Source organism: Saccopteryx bilineata, chromosome 8 (assembly GCF_036850765.1).
Source record: "Saccopteryx bilineata isolate mSacBil1 chromosome 8, mSacBil1_pri_phased_curated, whole genome shotgun sequence".
NCBI classification, from domain to species: Eukaryota; Metazoa; Chordata; class Mammalia; order Chiroptera; family Emballonuridae; genus Saccopteryx; species Saccopteryx bilineata.
In genome coordinates this window covers 26,262,041-26,284,762 of record NC_089497.1, presented here as the reverse complement: position 1 = coordinate 26,284,762, position 22,722 = coordinate 26,262,041, and the positions used below count along the sequence as shown (strand labels likewise).

Genomic DNA, 22,722 nt, shown 5'->3' with positions numbered 1-22,722 from the left:
ATTTCACATCTGACCTAGCTCGGGGCATGGAAAACGAGGCACGAACCTTCCCCCACCCACTTCTCGCCCCCCAAACAAGCAAGCCTGTTCGTGTCTGTCCTGGACCCTTTGTGCTCTAAGGTACTGGGTTTTTCTGAACTTATGTCCCATTCTTCTGGTCTCTCCCCTTCCAGAAGCTCCTAGGCAGTAAAGAACAGACCCCATGGCATGGTGTCAGAAGACAACCCCAGACAATAGCCCTTTCCTGTGTTCTTGCAGTTAGCTGCTTCCATGGCCAGAATGCACATGGTTTATCCTGGAGGGAAGGGTACAAATCAGTGACACAAATCTGGTCATTGGCTGTCTAGCTGACACTCTTTCTCTGGCAGGGGTGGCGTGCTCACCGTTCGTGGGTAGTGAAGACAGGGACGGCAGGAACACCGGAATGAGTGGTTGCATGTTCATTTGCAACTCCTTCAGTTTCAGAAGAAGTCACAGTCTGCTGGTGGTTATGCCTCTGTTTTACTCATTGGTTTGTGTTTTCTACATTAGATTTCTAGCTCCTGAAGGACAGGAGATCATTTTTCATATATCTTTGTATATTTCCAAATACTTTACGGATGATTTTATAGGTAATAATCACAGCAAACAGTTTGGCCTAGTATAGATATGATATTGAATATAAATTTTCATTGCATACCAATTGGTAGGGGTTAAAAGGTCAATACAAATTTGTGTCATTGTGGATGATACTCGATTTTGCTGTTCTTAGATTTTGAAAGCCATACCATACACAAGTAAGTGTGGTCTAGAAACATGCTCTTTCCAGAAAAATCTCAAAAGCAAACACACAAAAGATAATCGAGTGAGTTTAGAAAAGATAAGGAAATCCCCGTTATTAGCAATAATTTGCTTCTTGAGTTCTATACCTGCTGAGTTCTTTGATTACTTTTTGCCTAGTGTATTCTAGTACTGGTTATGCGCCCATGAGAAGATTAGTGAAGCATATTTCTAGGTATACTTAGACCTGACAATGATTCTGAAATGTTATGCTTTTCTTGACTTCCTAAAGTTTATATTGTAGAAAAGGAGAACAGATCATTTGTAGTTCCTGTTTATATTCTATAGGACACTTTTGTAATTAACTAGGAGTTGTGATTTCATTTTGTATACTATAAACTCAAATTTACTGGCTACTATTACATGATCAGTACTATCTAATTGATAGCATTCATTACTTTAAGCACAGATAACAGGTATTATTTATTAACTCCATACATGGTTTTCACCATTCAACCAATCACTTATTTAAGGTGATACACATTTCTAAGGAATACATATCACTTTTTTTTTCTTGTAAACACAATATATGTAGTATAGAAAAAACCCCAAACTTAGTTCTAATTTTGACTGGTTACTCGCTTTATTTATCTAAGTCTTTTCAAACATCGATTTATCTTTCTTTTACTACCCTGACTGCCTCCGGTTATTTTCATTGCTTCTTGCTGGGCCCATCTGGTTTATTTTATGCTAAACTGCTAGTTGAAAACAGATAATCAATACCTCAGGAACATCTCTTTCTTCTGCTTTTCAGCTCTAAATGCCCTGCAGTGAATCTTAAGGTTGCTCAGCCTAAGTTATCTGCTCAGGTCTCTGGACCCAGGTTTCTGGACCCAGGTTTCTGCATCTGTTTCCAATGCTCCCCGCTGCAATGCTGGTGGCCGGGGCCAGGTAGGAGCGCATTGGATTCCGGCAGACAGTATGGGAACTGCGGAGCCGGAAAGCATTGGGCCAACAGCGGGTGAGCAAACAGGCAGGGGAAAACTGCTTCTTGGACAAAAAAAAACAGCAAAACGGCCCTCACAGTGGTGGGCAGGCAACGCGCAATCCGCACCGAGGGCAAGCACTCTAGCCTTGGGCTATACACACATGGTGCTGCCACGTGCTAATGCACTAATCAGGCAAAATACAGTGTGTCCATAAAGTCATGGTGCACTTTTGACCGGTCACAGGAAAGCAACAAAAGACGATAGAAATGTGAAATCTGCACCAAATAAAAGGAAAACTCTCCCAGTTTCATACCTATTCAGTGCAGTTCGATGTGGGCTCACACACAGATTTTTTAGGACTCCTTTGGTAGCTATCCCGTATAGCCTCTACAGACTCGTCATTGACTGATGGCCTACCAGAACGGGGTTTCTCCACCAAACTGCCGGTTTCCTTCAACTGCTTATCCCACCAAGTAATGTTATTCACCACTATATGGTGGTGCTTCATTATAAACACACTGATATTCACGTTGCACTTTGGCCACAGATTTGAATTTAGCAAGCCACAGAGCACACTGAACTTTCCTCTGTACCATCCACATCTCAACTGGCATTGCCGTGGGCTGCTCCACTGTATACATGGTGTTATGTCATCATCTGCGCATGCGCACATGCTGCCACATCATCCTACAGAAACTAGGAGGGTATTCCTTTTATTTGATGCAGATTTTACATTTCTATCATCTTTTTTTGCTTTCCTGTGACCAGTCAAAAGTGCACCATGACTTCACGAACACACTGTACAAGCGAGCAAGCCTAACACAGCTGTTTTCCCAACACCAGCTTCTATTCCATGCCTGGGATCGGCTGTCTCAGTTCTCCCTTCCCTGCCAGTGCAGTAAGCGTCATACTGACTGTACGAAAGAACAACCTGGGAAAGCTTGCTAAAAATGCTTATGTCTCAGCCCCACCCTGGACCTCCCGAATCTGAACTGTGGTGAGGATGGAATAATCGAATGCAGCTAGGTTCTTAGACATCATTCTTTGAGGTACCATGTGAGCCTTAGAAACACCCCTACATTATCCCTCTAGTTAATAATCCTTCGCCTCCCCTGGATGGTAATCTAGTTTTTTCCATTTCTTTATTCATTTGGCAATCAATTTGAAATAGAAGATGGGTTTACACAGTTAAATAACTTGCCTCACATATTACCTCTATACTGTGGTTAATTAGAGAACATTTTTTGTTGTTAATTCAGTGTCTCATGACAGAGAAATTGTCTTGACAAAGTAGTTTGCCATTTGGAGGTAGAGGTGAAGGTGGGTGTTCGGAAAGAGAGGGTGGCAATTATCAAACCAACTATGGTGGTAATTATAGCTTGTTTGGAAAGAGATCTTGCAAATAGATATAACCTTCTAGTCAGTTCAAGGATTTCATACATATTCTAAGAGTTAAGGAGCTGATTTTTTTTTTAGTGTTAATGGACAGTAAATTGATTTGTTATATGTTTAAATGACAGTTCCTATAGGAAGAAATAAAAATTCCATTTTCTGAGGCTAATGCTCCACTAAATAAAACCAACTCACATGCTGGAGACATTGTGAGTTGTAAATAACTAGATATCAGCCAGTCATCTTCTGTTTTTAGCATATTCAGTCTAATCCTTTTTATTCTCCAAGTAGAATTAGGAAAAATGCATTACAATTTAATGAGAAAAAGCAGGTGCACTTTCACCAACAAACCAGGAAACCAGATGAAAAGCTTTAATGCTGAAAGGTTGGAAGTACATTTTTTTGGTTTTCTTCATTCACTGATCTAACCTTACAATAAACTCTTGAACTGCCGGAACAATATGAAATATGGAAGGGAGTCACTTCACTACTTACAATGCCCGTTCTCTAAGTGGTTTCTCCTCTTCTCTTCTGACTTCATTTTCGCCTTTATGTACCATTGGCACCTTTTGAAAAAGTAAAAGAATCTTAATTTTAGAATGATGCTGGATGAGATCCAAAGCTAATTAAAATACGTATCACGCAAGGACCAAGTCCTTATCATAGGGACGAGACCCCTTTTCAGAGCATCTTTATAATGTGTGAAAATATAATACTTCACAGAGGTTTCTTTATATGCATCAAAACTAGCCCCAGATAAGGATAAAATACTCTCAAGTGGACTGATTGATCCAAATGATAGGAAGCTTAGAAATATATTTTATAATCAGCAATAACCATCATGTCTTTCCTTATATGACTTCTAATAGCTAGAGTTAGTGAAACCAATTTAAAAGTCAGAATGAAAAAAAATGTTTCTGAGTCAGAATTTCAGAAATTTAGGCAACCATCTTCCAGTTTCACTGCTAACTGATATGTTATTTTTAAATGTCAGAGGTTTGGTAGGAGCACGTTCTGTTCTCTCAGGATAACTGTGCTCTGAAGAACAGAAGCAGGTGCCCATCTTCCGTGCCTTCTTCCACATGAATAAAACGATCAACATCCATATGACCTGACAGTTCATCAAACTGCTAATTCCAAATGGTTAAACAGAATACATCTGTGGCGCACAGTTCTCTGAGTGTGAATTTTGCTTCAAATCCTACGGCAAATTCAGTGTCTGTTCAGAGATGTCTTACAGTTTTCATAAAATAATTTCCAACGAATGCTCCCCTACCAAAGTGCTTAGAAGACATGTCAAAATGAATTGTTTTTCCCAGTATGTAGAATGTTAAAACAGTTTCTGATGACATATAAATTGGCAAACAGAAGAACTGAAAGCCAAAAATAAGTACAAATTTTTCTTCATTGTTACATTCTCCTTTTAAATAGTATTCATTCACATTCTGCATCAGGAAAAGATAACATTGGAGCCCATCTCTCCAGTTTACTAGGCCAAATTTATGTAACCTACAATTACTGTAATGTCTTCTTTTGTCAATTGTTAAGGCAATATTTTCTTTTTTTAAAAAAAATTTTTAAAAAGTTTTTTTTTTTTAAATTTCAGTTACAGTTTGCATTCAACATTATTTTGTATTAGTTTCAGCTGTACAGCACAGTGGTTGATGAATCATATACTTTACAAAGTGTTCCTTCTGAAATTTCCAGTGCCCAACAGGCACCATACATAGTTATTACAGTATAAATGACTATATTTCCTATGCTGTACTTTACATCCTCGTGTACATCCAATGTGTACTCCTCAATTCCTTTACTAAACATTTTTCACCTAGTCCCCCAATCTTATCCCTTCTGTCAACCACCAGTCTGTCCTCTGTATCTATGAATCTATTTCTTTGTTTATTTATATTATTTGTTCATTTATATTGTTCTTAGATTTCACATGTAAGAGAAATAATACACTATTTGTTGTTCTCTGACTGACTTATTTCGCTTAGCACAATAACCTCTAGATCCATCCATGCTGTCACAAATGGTAAGATTTCTATCTTTTTAATGGCTGAGTAATTTTCCATTGTATATATCTATAGATACCACAGCTTTTTAATCCACTCATTTATTGATGGGCACTTGGGTTGCTTCCATAGCCTGGGTATTGTAAATAATACTGCAAGGAAAATACTGGTACGTATATTTTCTTAAATTAGTGTCTTGGGTTTCTTTATTCATTTTTTTTTAACAGAGGAGAGAGAGGGGGGAGAGAGAGAGAGCAAGGAGAGAGAGAGAGACAGAGAGAGAGAAGGGGGGAGGAGCTGGAAGCATCAACTCCCATATGTACCTTGACCAGGCAAGCCCAGGGTTTCGAACCGGCGACCTCAGCATTTCCAGGTCGACGCTTTATCCACTGCGCCACCACAGGTCAGGCATGGGTTTCTTTAGACTTATACCCAGAAGTGGAATTACTGAGTCATAAGGCAGCTCCATTTTTAATTTTTTGAAAAATTGCCATACTGTTTTCCACTGTGGCTTTACCAATTTGCATTCCCACCAACAGTGCAAAAGAGTTCCCCTATCTCTGCACCCTCTCCAACATCTGTTGATTTATTGATGATAGCCATTCTGACAGGTATAGGTAATATTTTAATTTGCATTTCTCTGATGATTAGTGATTTTGAGCACTTTTCCATGTCTTTTGTCCCTCTGTAAGTCCTTTTTGGAGAAGTGTCTATTTAGTTCCTTTTCCCATTTTTTAAATTGAATTGTTTTTTGTTTGTTTGTTTGTTTTGTTTTTGGTATTGAGTTATATGGGTTCTGTAAAAGTTTTAGAGATTAACCCCTTATCAGCAGTGGGCTGTCTTTTCATTTTGTTGATGGTCTCCTTTGCTGTAGAAAAAACTTTTTGTTTAATGTAGTCCCATTTTTAAAGTTTTTCTTTTGTTTCTTTTGCCAAGAAATAAACCAGAAAAATATTACTAAGAGAAGTGTCTGATATTTTCCTGCTTATGTTTTCTTCCAGAATTTTTATGGTATCAAATCTTACACTTAAGTGTTTAATCCATTTTGAGTTCATTCTTATATATGGTGTAAGAAAGTGGTCTAGTTTTATTTTTTTGAATGCCTCGGTCCAATTTTTTTTCAAGACTATTTATTAAATATACCATCTTTAACTCACTGTATGTTCTTGTCTCCTTTGTCAAAAATTAGTTGACCATATAGGAATGGGTTTATTTCTGGGCTCTCTGTTGTATTCCATTGATTTATATGTCTGTTTTTATTCCAAGGCAATATTTTTTGATATATTAATGAAATGCTTTTCCACATGCATATGTGCTATTTATATCATTCCATATATGCTATTTATATAATTTGCTGAAATACTGTACTCTATGAGAAAATAAGGCCTTAATTTCTATTCTATAAATACATATAAATGTAACTTAAAAATTACATCCAAGTTTGCCATATATTAAATTACTTTTTAAAAATGTCATTTAAATCAATTTCTTTTATGAAGTTAATAGTCATTTTTAAAATTGGGACTTAATGACGGTACTGTTTAAACAGAACCATACTTATGAAAGTATCACAAACTCCTTTAAAGAGACTTTCAAATAAGAAAACTAGAAGGTTCTGAATCAAATTAACCATCATATCTAAATTGTCATAATCTAGTTAACATAATATATTTTGTGAATTTAGAATTAAGATCACCTTATAGGACTTCATCATTTTGTTTGCTTTTTTAAAAGAGAGAGAGAGAGAGAGAGAGAGAGAGAGAGAGAGAGACAGGAACATTGAGCTGTTCCTGTATGTGCCCTGATCAGGGAATTGAACCAGCAACTTTGTGCTCTTAAATGACACTCCAAACAACCAACCCATCTGATAAGGGCTGAATTTTTATTGATTTTTAGAGAAACAAAGGAAGGGAGAGAGAGGGAAAGGAAAGAGAAGCATTCATTTGTTGTTCCAACAGTTGTGCATTCTTTGGTTGCTTCCCGTGTGTGCCCTGACTGGGGATCGAATCTGCAACCTTGTCATTTCAGGGTGACACTCTTAACTGACTGAGCTAACCAGCCAGGGCTGACTTCACTGCTCACAAAAATTAGGGGGTTAGGGAATGTGCAGATACTCCAGTACTTTCAGCCTTTTGTATGGTGCATTTTCACCAATGAAATAAAAGTTGGTTTTGCATCTCATTTGCATAATCAAACTACTTTCTTTGATTTGTCTTTTGCTTTTCTGATATTCTTAATAAAAAAATCAAATGCTTCTTTTTTTAATTGTTTCATATTCATTTTAAGTTATCCCTTCATTTTTGTGAGCTGTATATATATATATTTTTTGTATTTTTCTGAAGCTGGAAACGGGGAGAGACAGTCAGACTCCCATATGCGCCTGACCAGGATCCACCCGGCACGCCCACCAGGGGGCGACTCTCTGCTCACCAGGGGGCGATGCTCTGCCCCTCCGGATGAGCTGTATATTTTAATAACTGAATAATCTTTCTGGGTTCCAAACTGATTGTCTTTAAATTATGTGCAACTCTTTGATAAATAGAGTATTGTCAAGATACTGATGCCTCCTAATTCATAATGCATGGGCGACTTATAAATGACAATAAAAATATAGTAGGTTTTATCTTCTACTTAACATTTTTTCTAATAAAGTTTACTAAACCTGTAGCAACCCATAACATTTGGGCATTTCTATTTTTTTAACTTAACAAAATTGTCATAACGACTTTACATGCATTCAAATGCTTTTATTTCCTTCTTTCCTTTTTTTTCCCCCAGACTTGTTACATTAACCACTGACATTTTATTTTCATTTCCCAGGCATTGCTGTTTTCTAAACCCTCTTCTTGCAAGAAAGTATTAGATAGAATCAGAAAAATTCTAACCTTTTATATTTTAAGCCAAAAAACTTAGATCTCCACCAGTTGTGTATTTTTGTTTGTTTTTTTAATAACCAATTGTCCTCTGCTAGATTAAGAATTCTGTAGGTCATGTTTGATGTTTGTAAGCTATAGTATTGAATATTTTGTTCTCTATCTAATGGTTAGTTGGTTTAGAGACACCAAAATTGTTTTTTCTGCCCACTATAAAAGATGACTGTATTAAAGCTGTGACGATGGCAAGAAACTGTCAGAGGCTAGGTTCAGGTATAAAGGAGAGAGAAGCAGGAGAGTGATGGAGAACAGTGTCTATGGTGGTGCCATGGTATACCCAGAATGGTACCTTTTATTGGATACATTTATCATTATTTGTTGTATTCTTTCATATATATTTTTTTCCTTATTGTTAAAAATGTTAAGTAAACATAGGGTAAATGAGCCCCCTTTACAGTTAATTTCATAAAGAAGTCACTATTTATTTCAATTTAACCACATTGGAATATTTATGTGTTTCTTTGTTCCTTGATAAGGTCTGTAAACATAGGTTTGTTACAATTAAATCAGCTATAGCCTTAACAAGTAGCAATTACATTCTGTCAGGAACTTATACTTGATAAGAACCTTCTAAGTACTGTCAATTTATTGATCTGTAACCTTCATCAGCTGTCAAAAGTATAGATACAATTTTTCATATATGCATATCTTCTGTCATTTTAAATAAATCTCAATTAATTACATATATAGAGTTTTAAAAATAAATAACACAAAAGTTGTTTCTAGTTCACTGAGCTACTACCACTGAATGTGGTTTGTTTTTTATTTCTGCTAATTATTAATTTATTAGAGTGTTCCAGTAAAGATGGTGCACTTTAGCTGGGGTCAGTATGAATGTGTATTGTTTGACTAAAATTTTTAAATCATGACATTGGTATTTTTCAGGATGTGTGTGTTTAAGATTATTAGGAAAATTCTCAAGGTGTTCCTTTGTTTCCTTATTGATAATCGAGAAGGAATTTTCCACCTTTCATAAGAATAAAAATATGATAATATTCACATTTTTCTGACAAAAGTCTGGGCTTAATATCAAGGGTTCAATAAAAAGTAACACATTCTTTAAAAAAATTAATAATTTCATACAGATTATCTTTAGTCACAGTTCAGTATTGTTACAAAGATGGGAATGAAGATACTATGTATGAAATCTAAGGTTTAGGTAGGTGAAACTAGTCAGTTGATCAGAATTCAAATCTTGATGTTTGCTATGTTAAATCTATTGTTTCTTTAAATTTTCATCTATATTACTCTAAAGTTGAAAAATATTGGATTTATAAAACCAATTAATATCATTCTAATATACAGTGGTACCTTGAGATACGAACAGACCAACTTACGAATTTTTTAAGATACAGGCTGTGACTCGGTCCGTATTTTTGTTCAAGATCCAAATGAAATTCCTGTATATACTGTCTATAATAGGTTAAAAGTAACACATTTCTTTTAATGCTGTTTATAAAGAACTTTCATATAAATTGTTCAATTTCTGTTAAATTTTCTTTAAATCCCTTTTATGGTATAATTTGATTGTAGTAAAGGAAAAACTCAGAATTTGCTTGTTAAATAAAAATTTATCACTCACAGCTTTCAAAGTGGTTTAGTCAAGTCTTTGGTTGCTCCATATTCGGGGACCTGTTGGTACAGAGAACCAGCCATTGTGGTTCTACTTTACAAAGTTCATTCTCAGGGCAGAATCTACCCTGATTATTTTTTCTCAGAGGAGTGTTCTTATTTTTATTTTTTCTTTAATATTTAAAAGCATTTAAATACACAGAGTATTTTTTAAAAACTATTATTCGCAACTCTTGGAAATAATCCGGTATATTCAGTTACCTCCCGGTGATTAAGAAGAACAAAGTAAGGATGACGAGGAGAGTGAATCCCCCAACAGCCGCGGTGGCTATCACGAGAATCTGCCCCTGCTCCGCTGCCATGTCAGAAGCTGAAACACAGATACAAGATTAAAATGTCCCTGGGTGACATTCCATTACCAGAATTACTTTACAACTTAGTATATGCTTGAAAATATGGAATTGAAATGCAGAAAACCCCATCATGTCTGCCCTTTCTTGGGCATGCAGCATGCAAACCCAAAATAAGGGCTGAAGATTAAGGTCATAACCCACAGCATAACCGGTTCGTTTTTACAAAAATACCAATTAAGTAAAGGAATTCTTAGTACCACACCTCTTAAGATTAAGTATGTGCTGAAAAATTAAATCAACAGATGGATTAAAGGGTTTTGTTTATATAATTGCTAATTTAGTTCATTAAACACTTCAGCCAACAAACCAGGCTTTACACACTGTTTTAGTGTGTTTCCACAAAGTGGAAAAACTTGAATAATTTGTTTTAAGAATGACTGTCTTATATACTTGAAACTTATATAATCTTATTAACCAACATCACCATAATAAATTTAATTTAAAAAGTAAAAGAGAAATTAGTATTTTCTCAGAGAAAAAATACAACCACCTTTATATTTAATGGTGCTTAATTCAAACTTACAGTTATAAATTCCACCTCCACAGCACAAGGTTGTACACAGTTGGTACTCAGATGTTTGACTAGATAATATATGGCATATTACTTTTCTCATCGACAAAAATCATACCTTCCCTTTTTTAAAAAGATTTTATTTATTGATTTATAGAGAGAGGAGAGAGAAATAGAGAGAAGGCGGGGAGAAGCAGGAAGCATCAACTTGTAGTAGTTGCTTCCTATATGTGCCTTGACCAGACAAACCCAAGGTTTTGAATCAGCTACCTCAGCATTCCAGGTCAACGTTTTATCTACTGTGCCACTACAGGTCAGGCCAAAAAACCTTAACTTAAAAGTGCATGGGCTGCATGTTTGCACTACCCTTTTCAAAACCTCTGAAATATATTAGTTCACTTAGCTCATTAGCACTTCTCCTCTGTATTACTGAAGTGTTAATTGGGTATAATTTTTTATGGGATTGGATATGGGCAATTGCTCAATAACAAGGGGTAAGGAAACTGAAGCCCAGAGAACCTAAAGAATTTGCCCAAGCTCACACATGATTATCACCAGAATACAGGCTTCTAGATCAGGGGTCGGGAACCTATGGCTTGTGAGCGAGATGTGGCTCGTTTGATGATTGCATCTGGCTTGCAGACAAATCTTTAATAAAAAAAATCCTGCCTGACCTGTGGTGGCGCAGTGGATAAAGTGTCGACCTGGGAACACTGAGGTCGCCGGTTCAAAACTCTGCACTTGCGTGGTCAAGGCACATATGGGAGTTGATGCTTCCTGCTCCTCCCCCCTTTCTCTCTCTCTCTCTCTCTCTCTCTCTCTCTCTCTCTCTCCTCTCTAAAATGAATAAATAATAAATAATAAATAAAATTTAAAAAAATCCTAATGTTAAAAATATAAAACATTCTCATGTATTACAATCCATTCATTTCCTACCGCTCATGTTCATGGTTACGGGTGGCTGGAGCCAATCACAGCTGTCCTCTGGGACAACAACAAATTTTTATTGGATAATGTGTAACGTACACAGGTCGTTCTATGGCTCTCATGGAATTACATTTTAAAATATGTGGTGTTCATGGCTCTCTCAGCCAAAAAGTTTCCCGACCCCTGTCCTAGATGATTGTTTCATTTTTCCTTTCTATGCTATAACTCATAGTAATAATTCAGTTAATTATCAATATTCTAAAATATTAAATCAATCAGTCCCTTTAATATCCTTTAACTTAAATAAATTTTAATTTTTATTTTGATCACTATAAAAATCCATTAATCAATTCTGAACAGCAAAGAAATAGTATAACTGTCAAGCAAACCACTTAATTTTCTACTATATTAATTTATTAAGCTTGAGTGCTTTAAGGCTTCTAGAGAAGTAGCTCTTTCTATGGGAATCAAGTATGCAGTATACCATGTGCAAATGTATATCCAGAGTAATAACATCCTCATGAAAATGACATGTCTACTAGAGAATATCTGAACCTTAAATATTATTATTGCGTCAATAAGAAACCAGTCACAGCATTTAAGATACCTCTTAGAAAGTCTAAGTGTAAATAAAAACAAAAGTAATTTATGTTCAGTTTCCAGTAAGAAATGTATTAAAATTTGACTAGATTTTAGTCACAATGATTTAATCAAAATATTTTCAGGCCATTTATTTCAAGGTTGAATTTTCAATTTGTACAGAAACAGATTAAATAGTTGTATCATATCCAATATATAATGGAGTAAAGATTTTTTATTAGGTTCAGACCGTATTTCCAAATATTCAAACAAGCACTGATATCATGAAAATTAACATGTACTCTAAAGTGTCATATTTTATAATTAAAAATTATTGAATAACAAATTGTAAGAAATAGATATTATAGGAAAAAAATAAAACATTAGGCCCTGACTGATTGGTTCAGTGGATGGAACATCAGCCTGGGTTGCATACATCCTGGTTTCAGTCCCCAGTTAGGGCACATATGAGAAGTGGCCATCCACTTCTCTTCCCCTTCTCTTCCCCTTCTCTCCCTCATCCCTTCTTGCAACCAGTGGCTCAACTGTTTCAAGTGTTGGCCTCAGGCACTGAGGATAGCTAGGTTGATTTGAGCATTGGCTCCAGACAGGAGTTTCTGGGTGGATCCCAGCTGTGCATGTGGGAGTCTGTCTATCTCCCCTCCTCTCATTAAAAAAAAAACAAAAAACATTAACTTTTTAAGCCAAATAAAATGGCACTTAAAATAAACATTATTTACTTAGCAACTGTTGTATTTGTAAAATATAAAATATAATTCAAGAGTTTTAAACCCAAAGCATGTATGTTCATGTGTAGGCAGATAGCAAGTTATTTATTGAGACCATATATTCAAAGTTCAGTTGGAGGTGAAGATTTTGTAATTGGGTGGCCTTTTTAAAATCAGATTACTGGGGGATAATAATGGTAGTGTGAGAGATACCCTTGATATCGCCCCTTGAATTTCAACAAATTGAACAGCTATAACACAACAATGGAACCTCAGCCATGCTCATGGGCTTGCCTGAAAGATCTGTGTACTGAATGGACAAAAGGTGGAAAGCGTTGAGAAGAGAAGCAGAAGGTAAGACTCACTTGTAGTGACTCTGGAGAGGAGAGAAACCTGAACTGTCTTGGTTTTTGTCTGCCAGGGCTCCGGAGAGGGAAGAAACCCAGAGAGACTGGGTCTTCTGCCAGGAGGAGCAGAAATATTTGGGAGAATTTGAAGAGATACTGAACCAAAGTGACAGAGTGTGGGGCCACTGCCAGTTTTCCCATGGTCTGCTGGAAGCCCACACCAGAAGAGACACAAAAATACAAAGTATGGCCCCCCAGCCTCCCAGATTCCAACTTCCTCCCCTTGCATATATGGAGAGTGGCAGAGATATACCCCACAGCCAGTTCTACACTATTTCCCCTGAAGAATAGAGGTGCCCTGTGTCTAATTCCCTGATCTGTTTAGACATAGAGGAGTGACTGGAGGCATGAGATTACCACTGCTAAAGCCATAGCTTCACAGTACACCCCACCCATCATTACAACTGTAGCCCAGCCTCCCTGATCCTCACAGCAGCTTCTCAGTGGAAATCAACTTGCAAATTTCACAGGCTAAAACTTGTAGTCCAGTGCCATCTACTTGAAAAAACAGAAAAACCTTCTTTTAATTGGGAGTTTTGAAGGGAGTTTTTTTCTTCAATTTTTTTCTTAATTTCTAGTTTTACTTTGTTTTTGATTATTGCTTTTGGTGTTCTTTGTTCTTTATTTTGTGGGGGTTTTTTTGTTTGTTTGTTTTGTTTTTTGCATTTTTCTGAAGCTGGAAACAGGGAGAGATAGTCAGACAGACTCCCGCATGCGCCCGACCGGGATCCACCCGGCACGCCCACCAGGGGCGATGCTCTGCCCACCAGGGGGCGATGCTCTGCCCATCCTGGGCATTGCCATGTTGCGACCAGAGCCACTCTAGCGCCTGAGGCAGAGGCCAAGGAGCCATCCCCAGCGCCCGGGCCATCTTTGCTCCAATGGAGCCTTGGCTGTGGGAGGGGAAGAGAGAGACAGAGAGGAAGGCGCGGCGGAGGGGTGGAGAAGCAAATGGGCGCTTCTCCTGTGTGCCCTGGCCGGGAATCGAACCCGGGTCCTCCGCACGCTAGGCCGACGCTCTACTGCTGAGCCAACCAGCCAGGGCCTATTTTGTGTTTTTCTCTTTTATTTTTATTTTATTTTCAGTTATATACTTTTAATTGATTTTTTACTTTTATTTTTTCATTGTTGTTTTTTACTTGATTTCTTCACAATACCAATCCCAAATGCTTTGAAGGCAGAAAAAAAAAATGAATACCATGGCTACCTAAGAAATAGGCACAGTTAGAAAGAAGATAAAAAATCTCCAGAAAGTAATCTAAATTACATGGAAACCTTGAAGATAAATGACAGAGAATTGAAAACTGAAAGTCTGAAAATACTCAATGAGATGCTAGAAAACAAGGATAGGCCACTTAATGAGCTCATAAATAAAACGGGTACCTCACCAAGGAGATTGAAACTTTAAAAAACAGAGATGAAGAACACAAGACATGAATTGAGAAATGAGCTAGCAACTTCAGCTAATAGAACAGGCCAGATAAAGAAAAGGAGCAGTGACATTAAAAACAGGCAACCGGCCCTGGCCAGTTGGCTCAGCGGTGGAGCGTCGGCCTGGTGTGCGGGGGACCCGGGTTTGATTCCCGGCCAGGGCACATAGGAGAAGCGCCCATTTGCTTCTCCACCCCCCCCTTCCTCTCTGTCTCTCTCTTCCTCTCCCGCAGCCAAGGCTCCATTGGAGCAAAGATGGCCTGGGCGCTGGGGATGGCTCCTTGGCCTCTGCCCCAGGTGCAAGAGTGGCTCTGGTCGCGGCAGAGCGTCGCCCCCTGGTGGGTGTGCTGGGTGGATCCCGGTTGGGCGCATGCGGGAGCCTGTCTGACTGTCTCTCCCCGTTTCCAGCTTCAGAAAAATACAAACAACAACAACAACAACAAAAAAACAACAACCAGGCAACCAGGAATACAGAGGGAAGAAGAGAGAGAATCAAGAATTAAAAATAAAATGAGAGCTCTATGAGAATTTTTTGACTCAATCAGAAAGACCAATATAATGGGTATTTCAGAAAAAAAGAAGAGAAGAAGAAGGGAATAGAGAACCTCTTCAAACAAATAATTGATGAGAAGTTCCCAAGCCTATGGAAATAGAGCCTCGAATCCAAGAAGAAAGCAGAATACCTAGTTACCTACATCCAAATAGGCCATCTCCAATGCATATTGCAAAAACTATTAAAATCAGTGACAAAGAAAGAATCCTCAAAGAAGCTAGGGAAAAGAAGAACTTAAGATATAAAAGAAGGCCCAACAGGTTATCACCAGACTAAGGAGAGTGGACTCACATATTCAAAGTACTGAAAGAGAGGACTTACAAGCCAATAATACTATATACATCAAAGTTCTTCAAATATGAAGGAGAAATAAAAACTTGCCAGACATATGGATGTTGAGGGAATGTATCACCAGAAAACCTCCCACTGTAGGAAAAACTCAAGGGAGTTATTCTAACCAGAAACAAAGAACAAAACAACAACAAAAAATACAATTGAAAGCTCCAACAATGTTACAATATAAACATTATAAGGAGTGAAATAAGCAAATCAGAAAAAAACAAGAACTACATGATTCCATACATTGGTGGAACATAAAAATGAGACTAAGAGACATGGACAAGAGTGTGGTGGTTACCAAGGGTGGGGGGGGGAGGGAGGACATGGGAGGGAGGGAGGGAGAGAGTTAGGGGGAGGGGGAGGGGCACAGAGAACTAGATAGAGGGTGACGGAGGACAATCTGACTTTGGGCGAGGGGTTTGCAACATAATTTGATGACAAAATAACCTAGACATGTTTTCTTTTAATATATGTACCCTGATTTATTAATGTCATCCCATTACCATTAATAAAAATTTATTAAAAAAATAAAAATAAAAATAAAATAAAATAAAAAAAAAATAAAATCTCACTGTCATTTCCTAAAGAAATAGAACAAAATATTACCATATTCATAATAGATTAATAAAAGACCTTAAATAGCCAAAGCAATCCTGAGAACAAAGAATGGAGCTGGAGGTATTATACAACCTGACTTCAAGTTATACTACTGAGCCACAATAATCAAAACAGCATTGTATTAGCAGAAAAACAGACATACAGACCAATGAAACAGAATAAAAACCCCAGAAACAAAACCACATATATACAGATAAATAATATTTGGCAAAAGAGCCAAAAACACACAAGAAGGGAAAACCTCTTCAATAAATAGTGATGGGGAAGTGGAAAACCACATGTAAAATAATGAATGTTGACTACGTCTTGTCCCCCTACACAAAAATTAATTAAAAAAGAATCAAAGATATAAATATAAGATATGAAACATAAATTACATAGAAGAAAACATAGGTACTAAATTTGTGGACCTTGGCTGTAGAAAACATTTTATAAATTTGACCTCAAAGGCAAGGAAAGTAAAGGCAACAATAAATGAAGGAGAACACATCAAACTAAAAAGCTTCTGTGCAGTAAAAGAAACCAACAACAACAAAAAGGCAGCCAACAAAATGGGCAATATTTACAAACAGCTTTTTAAAAAATTTAATTTATTGTGTTTACATAGATTCTAGTGTTTCCCCAACTGCATCCCTCCTCCCCTGTATTCTCCTCAACATATCTCGCCCCCCTTCCAACTGCTCCCTCCCCCTTCCCTTCAGGTTTAATACTGTTCCTCAGTTCATATTGTTCCTTGGATTCCTCAAATGAGTGAGGTCATATGATATTTTTCTTTCTATGCCTGGCTTATTTCACTTAACGTAATAGTTTCCAGGTCCATCCATGTTGTTGCAAAAGGTAATAATTTTTCTTTTTCATGGCCCCATAGTATCCACTCATCCATTGACGGACACTTGGGCTATTTCCAGATCTTTGCTATTGTGAACAATGCTGCCATAAACATGAGGGTGCATTCCTTTTGTTGAATCAGTGATATGGAGTTCTTGGGATATATTATTAAAAGTGGGGTGGCTGGGTCAAAAGGCAGTTCGATTTTTAATTTTTTGAGGAATCTCCATACTGTTTTCCACAGTGGCTGCACCAGTCTGCATTCCCACCAGCAGTGCAGGAGGATTCCCCTTTCTCCACATCCACACCAGCACTTATTATATGTTGTTTTGTTGATGAGCGCCATTCTGACTGGTGTGAGGTGGTATCTTATTGTGGTTTTAATTTGCATTTCTCTAATGATTAGTGATGTTGAACATTTTTTCACATGCCTATTGGTCATCTGTATGTCCTTTTTGGAGAAGTGTCTATTCATTTCCTTTGCCCATTTTTTGATTAGACTGTTTGTCTTCCTGGCGTTGAGTTTTACAAGTTCATTATAAATTTTTGTTATTAACCCCTTATCAGACATATTGTCAAATATGTTCTCCCATTGTGTGGTTTGTCTTTTTAGTCCCATTTGTTTATCCTGTTTTTTTTATTTCACTTGCCCCTGGAGATAAATCAGCAAATATATTGCTGCGAGAGATGTCGGAGAGCTTACTACAATTTCTTCTAAGATGCTTATGGTTTCACGACTTACATTTAAGGCTTTTATCCATTTTGAGGTTATTTTTGTGACTGGTGTAAGTTGGTGGTCTAGTTTCAGTTTTTTACAGGTAGCTGTCCAATTTTCCCAACACCTTTTGTTAAAAAGACTGTCTTTACTCCATTGTATGCTCCTACCTCCTTTGTCAAATATCAATTGTCCATAAAGATGTGGGTTTATTTCTGGGTTCTCTATTCTGTTTCATTGATCTATATGCCTGTTCTTATGCCAGTACAAAGTTTTAAGTACAATGGCCTTGTAGTATAACTTGATATCAGTAAGTGTGATACCTCTCACTTTATTCTTCTTTGTCAGGATTGCTGAGGCTATTCGTGTTCTTTTTAGGTTCCATATAAATTTTTGGAATGTATGTTCTATATCTTTGAAGTATGTCATTAGTATTTTAATTGGTGTTGCATTGAATTTATAAATTGCTTTGGGTAGTATAGACATTTTGATGATGTTTATTCTTCCTAACCATGAGCATGGTATATGCTTCCACTTGTTTGTATCTTCCTTGATTTCTTTTATCAATGTTTGTAATTTTCTGAGTACAAGTCTTTAATCTCCTTGGTTAAATTTACTCCTAGTTACATTATTTATTTATGTATTTCTGATATAGTGAAGGGAATTGTTTCCTTAATTTCTCTCTCTGGCACTTCATTGTAGATGTATAAAAATGCCTCTGATTTCTGTGTATTAATTTTATACCCTGCCACCTTGCTGAATTCATTTGCCAGGTCCAGTAATTTCTTGACTGAGACTTTAGGGTTTTCTATGTACAATATCATATCATCTGCATATAATGCTAGTTTTACTTCTTCTTTTCCAATTTGGATGTCTTTTATTTCTTCTTCTTGTCTGATTGCTGTAGCTAGGACTTCCAGTACTATGTTGAATAAGAGTGGTGAAAGGGGGCACCCCTGCCTTGTTCCTGATCTTAAGGGGATTGCTTTTAATTTTTGCCCATTAATTATGATGTTGGCTGTAGGATTTTCATAGATGGCCTTTATCATCATGAGGTATGTTCCCTGTATTCCCACTTTGCTGAGAGTTTTGACATAAATGGGTGCTGGATTTTATCAAATGCTTTTTCTGCATCTATTGAAATTATCATGTGGGTTTTCCCCTTCCTTTTGTTTATGTGATGAATCACATTGATTGATTTACAAATATTGTACCATCCTTGCCTCCCCAGAATAAATCCCACTTGATCATGATGTATAATTTTTTTTCATGTATTGTTGGATCTGGATTGCTAATATTTGGTTGAGGATTTTAGCATCTAAATCTTCAGGGAAATTGGCCTATAATTGTCTTTCTTTGTGTTGTCTTTGACTGATTTTGAAATTAGAATTATGCTTGCATCATAAAAGGAGCTTGGAAGTCTTTCTTCCTCTTCAATTTTTTGAAATAGTCTGAGAAGGATAGGAATTAGTTCTTCTTTGAATCTTTGGTAGAATTCACCAGTAAAGCTATCTGGCCGAGGGCTTTTGTTTGTTGGAAGTTTTCTGATAACTGTTTTGATCTCATTTGTTGTAATTGGTCTGTTTAGGTTTTCTGATTCTTCCAGATTGATTTTTAAAAGATTATATGTTTCAAGGAATTTGTCCATTTCAACTAGGTTGTTTAATTTTTTGGCATATAGTTCTTTATAGCATTTTCTTACAATATTTTGTATTTCTGTTGTGTCAGTTGTTATTTCTCCACTCTCATTTCTAATTTTATTTATTTGACTCCTCTCTCTTTTTTTCTTGGTGAGTCTGGTTAAAGGTTCATCGATCTTATTTACCCTTTCAAAGAACCAGCTCTTGGTTTCATTGATCCTCTGTATTGTTCCTTTAGCCTCTATGTCATTTATTTCTGCTCTGATCTTTATTATTTCCTTCCTTCTACTACCCCAGGGCTTTACTTGCTGTTCTTTTTCTAGTTCTTTTAGGTGCAGGGTTAAGTTGTTTATTTGAGCTTTTTTAGCTTTTTAAGGTATGCTTGTAATGCTATGAACTTCCCTCTCAGGACTACTTTTGTTGTGTCCCATAAATTTTGAGTTGATGTATGCTCATTATCATTTGTGTCTAGGAATTTTTAAATTTCTTCTTTGATTTCATTGTTAACCTACTTTTTATTTAATATTATGCTATTTAGTTTCCATGTGTTTGAGTATTTTTCAGTTTTTTTGTTGTGGTTGATTTCTAGTTTCATGCCATTGTTGGTTTTTTTTTGTTTTTTTTGTTTTTTGTTTTTTGTATTTTTATGAAGTTAGAAATGGGGAGGCAGTCAGACAGACTCCCGCATGCACCCGGCCAGGATCCACCCGGCATGCCCACCAGGGGGCGATGCTCTGCCCATCTGGGGCATTGCTCTGTTGCAACCAGAGCCATTCTAGCGCCTGAGGCAGAGGCCACAGAGCCATCCTCAGTGCCTGGGCCAACTTTGCTCCAATGGAGCCTTGGCTGCAGGAGGGTAAGAGAGAGACAGAGAGGAAGGAGAGGGGGAGGGGTGGAGAAGCAGATGGGTGCCTCTTCTGTGTGCCCTGGCCAGGAATCAAACTCGGGACTCCTGCACGCCAGGCCGACACTCTACCACTGAGCCAACTGGCCAGGGCTATGCCATTGTGATCAGAAAAAATGCTTGATATGATTTCAATCTTCTTAAATTTGTTGAGACTGCTTTTGTGCCCTAACATGTGGTCTATCCTAGAGAATGTACTATGAGCACTTGAAAAGAATGTATATTCTGCTGCTTTAGGGTAAAAGGTTCTAAAGATATTTATTAAATCCAGTTGATCTAGTGTGTCTTTTAAGTGTGCTGTTTCTTTGTTAATTTTCTTTCTTGAGTATCTACCTAGTGATATTAGTGGGGTATTAAAATCCCCTAGAATTATAGTATTGCTTTTGATCTCACCCTTTATATCCATCAAAGTCTGCTTTATATATTTAGGTGCTCCTATATTAGGTGCATAATTATTTATGATGGTTATATCTTTCTGTTGGATTACTCCCTTTATCATTATGTAGTGACCTTTTTTTATCTCTTACTATAGCCTTTGTTTTAAAGTCCATTTTGTCTGATATAACTATTGCTACCTCAGCTTTTTTTTTTCATTTCCATTTGCATGAAATATTTTTTTCCATCCTTTTACCTACAGTCTATGTGCATCTTTTGTTTAGAAGAATGTCTCTTATAGACAGCATATGTATGGGTACTGTTTTCTTATCCATGCAACTACCCTATGTCTTTTGATTGGATTATTTAAATCATTTACACTTAAGGTTATTGATATTTAGTTGTGTATTGCCATTTTATTCTTTAAAGCTATCTTACTCTTTTACTATATTCTTTTCTACCTTTGTTCTGTTTACAACTGGCCCCTCAATATTTTTTGCAGCACTGGTGTGGTTGTAATAATTTCCTTGGGTATTTTTTGTCTGGAAAGCTTTGTATTTCTCCTTCAAGTTTAACCAACAGCCTTTCTGGATAAAGTAGTCTTGGTTGTAGATTCTTGTTCTGCATTACTTTGAATATTTCTTGCCATTCCCTTCTGGCCTCAAGTGTTTCTGTTGAGAAGTCAGATGTCATCCTTATGGAGGTTCCTTTATAGATGATAGTCTTTTTTTCTCTAGCAGCTTTTAATATTTTCTCTTTATCTCTTAGCTTTGGTATTCTTTTTTAGCTTTTGTATTTTAATTATGATGTGTCTTGGTGTGGATTTGTTTGGGTTTCTCTTTAATGGAATTCTCTGTGCTTCTTGAACTTGTGTGACTTTTTCCTGCATCAATTTAGGGAAATTTTCAACTGATTTGATTGAACAAAGTTTCTATCCCTGTTCTTTCTCTTCTTCTTCAGAAACCCCTATGATGTGGATATTATTTCTCTTCATGTTGTCACAGAGCTGTCTTAGAGTTTCCTCAGACTTTTTGAGTCTTTTTTCTTTTTGCTGCTTTGCTTCTGTGCCTTCATTTATCTTGTACTCTAACTTGCTGATTCAATACTCAGCTTCATCCATCCTGCTTTATTTTATTTTATTTTATTTTTTTACTTAGACAGAGGGAAAGTGAGATAGATAGATAGATAGATAGGGACAGACAGACAGGAACAGAGAGATGAGAAGCATCAATCATTAGTTTTTTTTTGCCATTGCAACACTTGAGTTGTTCATTGATTGCTTTCTCATATGTGCCTTGACCGTGGGCCTTCAGCAAATCAAGTAACCCCTTGCTCGAGCCAGTGACCTTGGGTCCAAGCTGGTGAGCATTGCTCAAACCAGATGAGCCCGTGCTCAAACTGGCGACCTCAGGGTCTTGAACCTGGTTCCTCCACATCCCAGTCTGATGCTCTATCCACTGCACCACTGCCTGGTCAGGCCATCCACCCTGCTTTTAACTCCTTCTATTGTGGTCTTCATTTCTGACTGATTCTTTTTTATTATTTCAATGTCCTTTTTTATATTTGCTATCTCTTTATTTAGGTGCTCATTATGTCCATCTATTGCTGTTCTAAGATCTTTTAGCATCCTAACAATAATTTTTTTAAACTCTGCATCCAGTAATTTGTTTATATCTATTCATTCAAGTCCTTTTATGGGGATTTCTCTTGATTCATTTGGGTTGCATTTCTCTGCCTTCCCATTCTGTCTGTGTAAAAGAAGGGTGTGGCCACAGGAGTCCAATGGGTGTGGCCTCTGTGTTCCCTATGTGTTGTCTGTCTGCAGGCCTACCACCCCTCTGCCACTGCCTCAGCTGTTCAAGTATGGATGTTGCCAGTGCCCGTCTGCTGAGGCAGTCACTGGGGTTTCCACCTTTTCTCCATGGGTGAGTCTGTGTTCATGCACCCAGGCTACAAGTCCTGGCAGGCCTCAGCCTTCACCGTGCCCCTTCAGGTGGGGCTGCGCTCTATGCTGGGGCTGCAAGCCTTGGCACCGCTTGCATAGCTGCACACCTATGCTCAGCCACGAGTCTCTACCCATTTCTGGCTTTTGCC

At 37.2% G+C, this 22,722-nt stretch overlaps 1 protein-coding gene across 2 annotated transcripts in view; it reads right to left on the bottom strand.

Moving 5' to 3' along the window:
* Positions 1-22,722, bottom strand: part of EPHA6 (EPH receptor A6) — a 903,626-nt gene that overhangs the window by 297,606 nt on the left and 583,298 nt on the right. For both annotated transcript variants that reach the window (XM_066240843.1, XM_066240844.1), the window contains 2 exons: positions 9,922-10,030; positions 3,636-3,706 (listed from right to left, as the gene is read on the bottom strand). In XM_066240843.1, the coding sequence (XP_066096940.1) occupies positions 3,636-3,706; positions 9,922-10,030 (180 nt within the window). The remainder of the gene's footprint in view (positions 1-3,635; positions 3,707-9,921; positions 10,031-22,722) is intronic.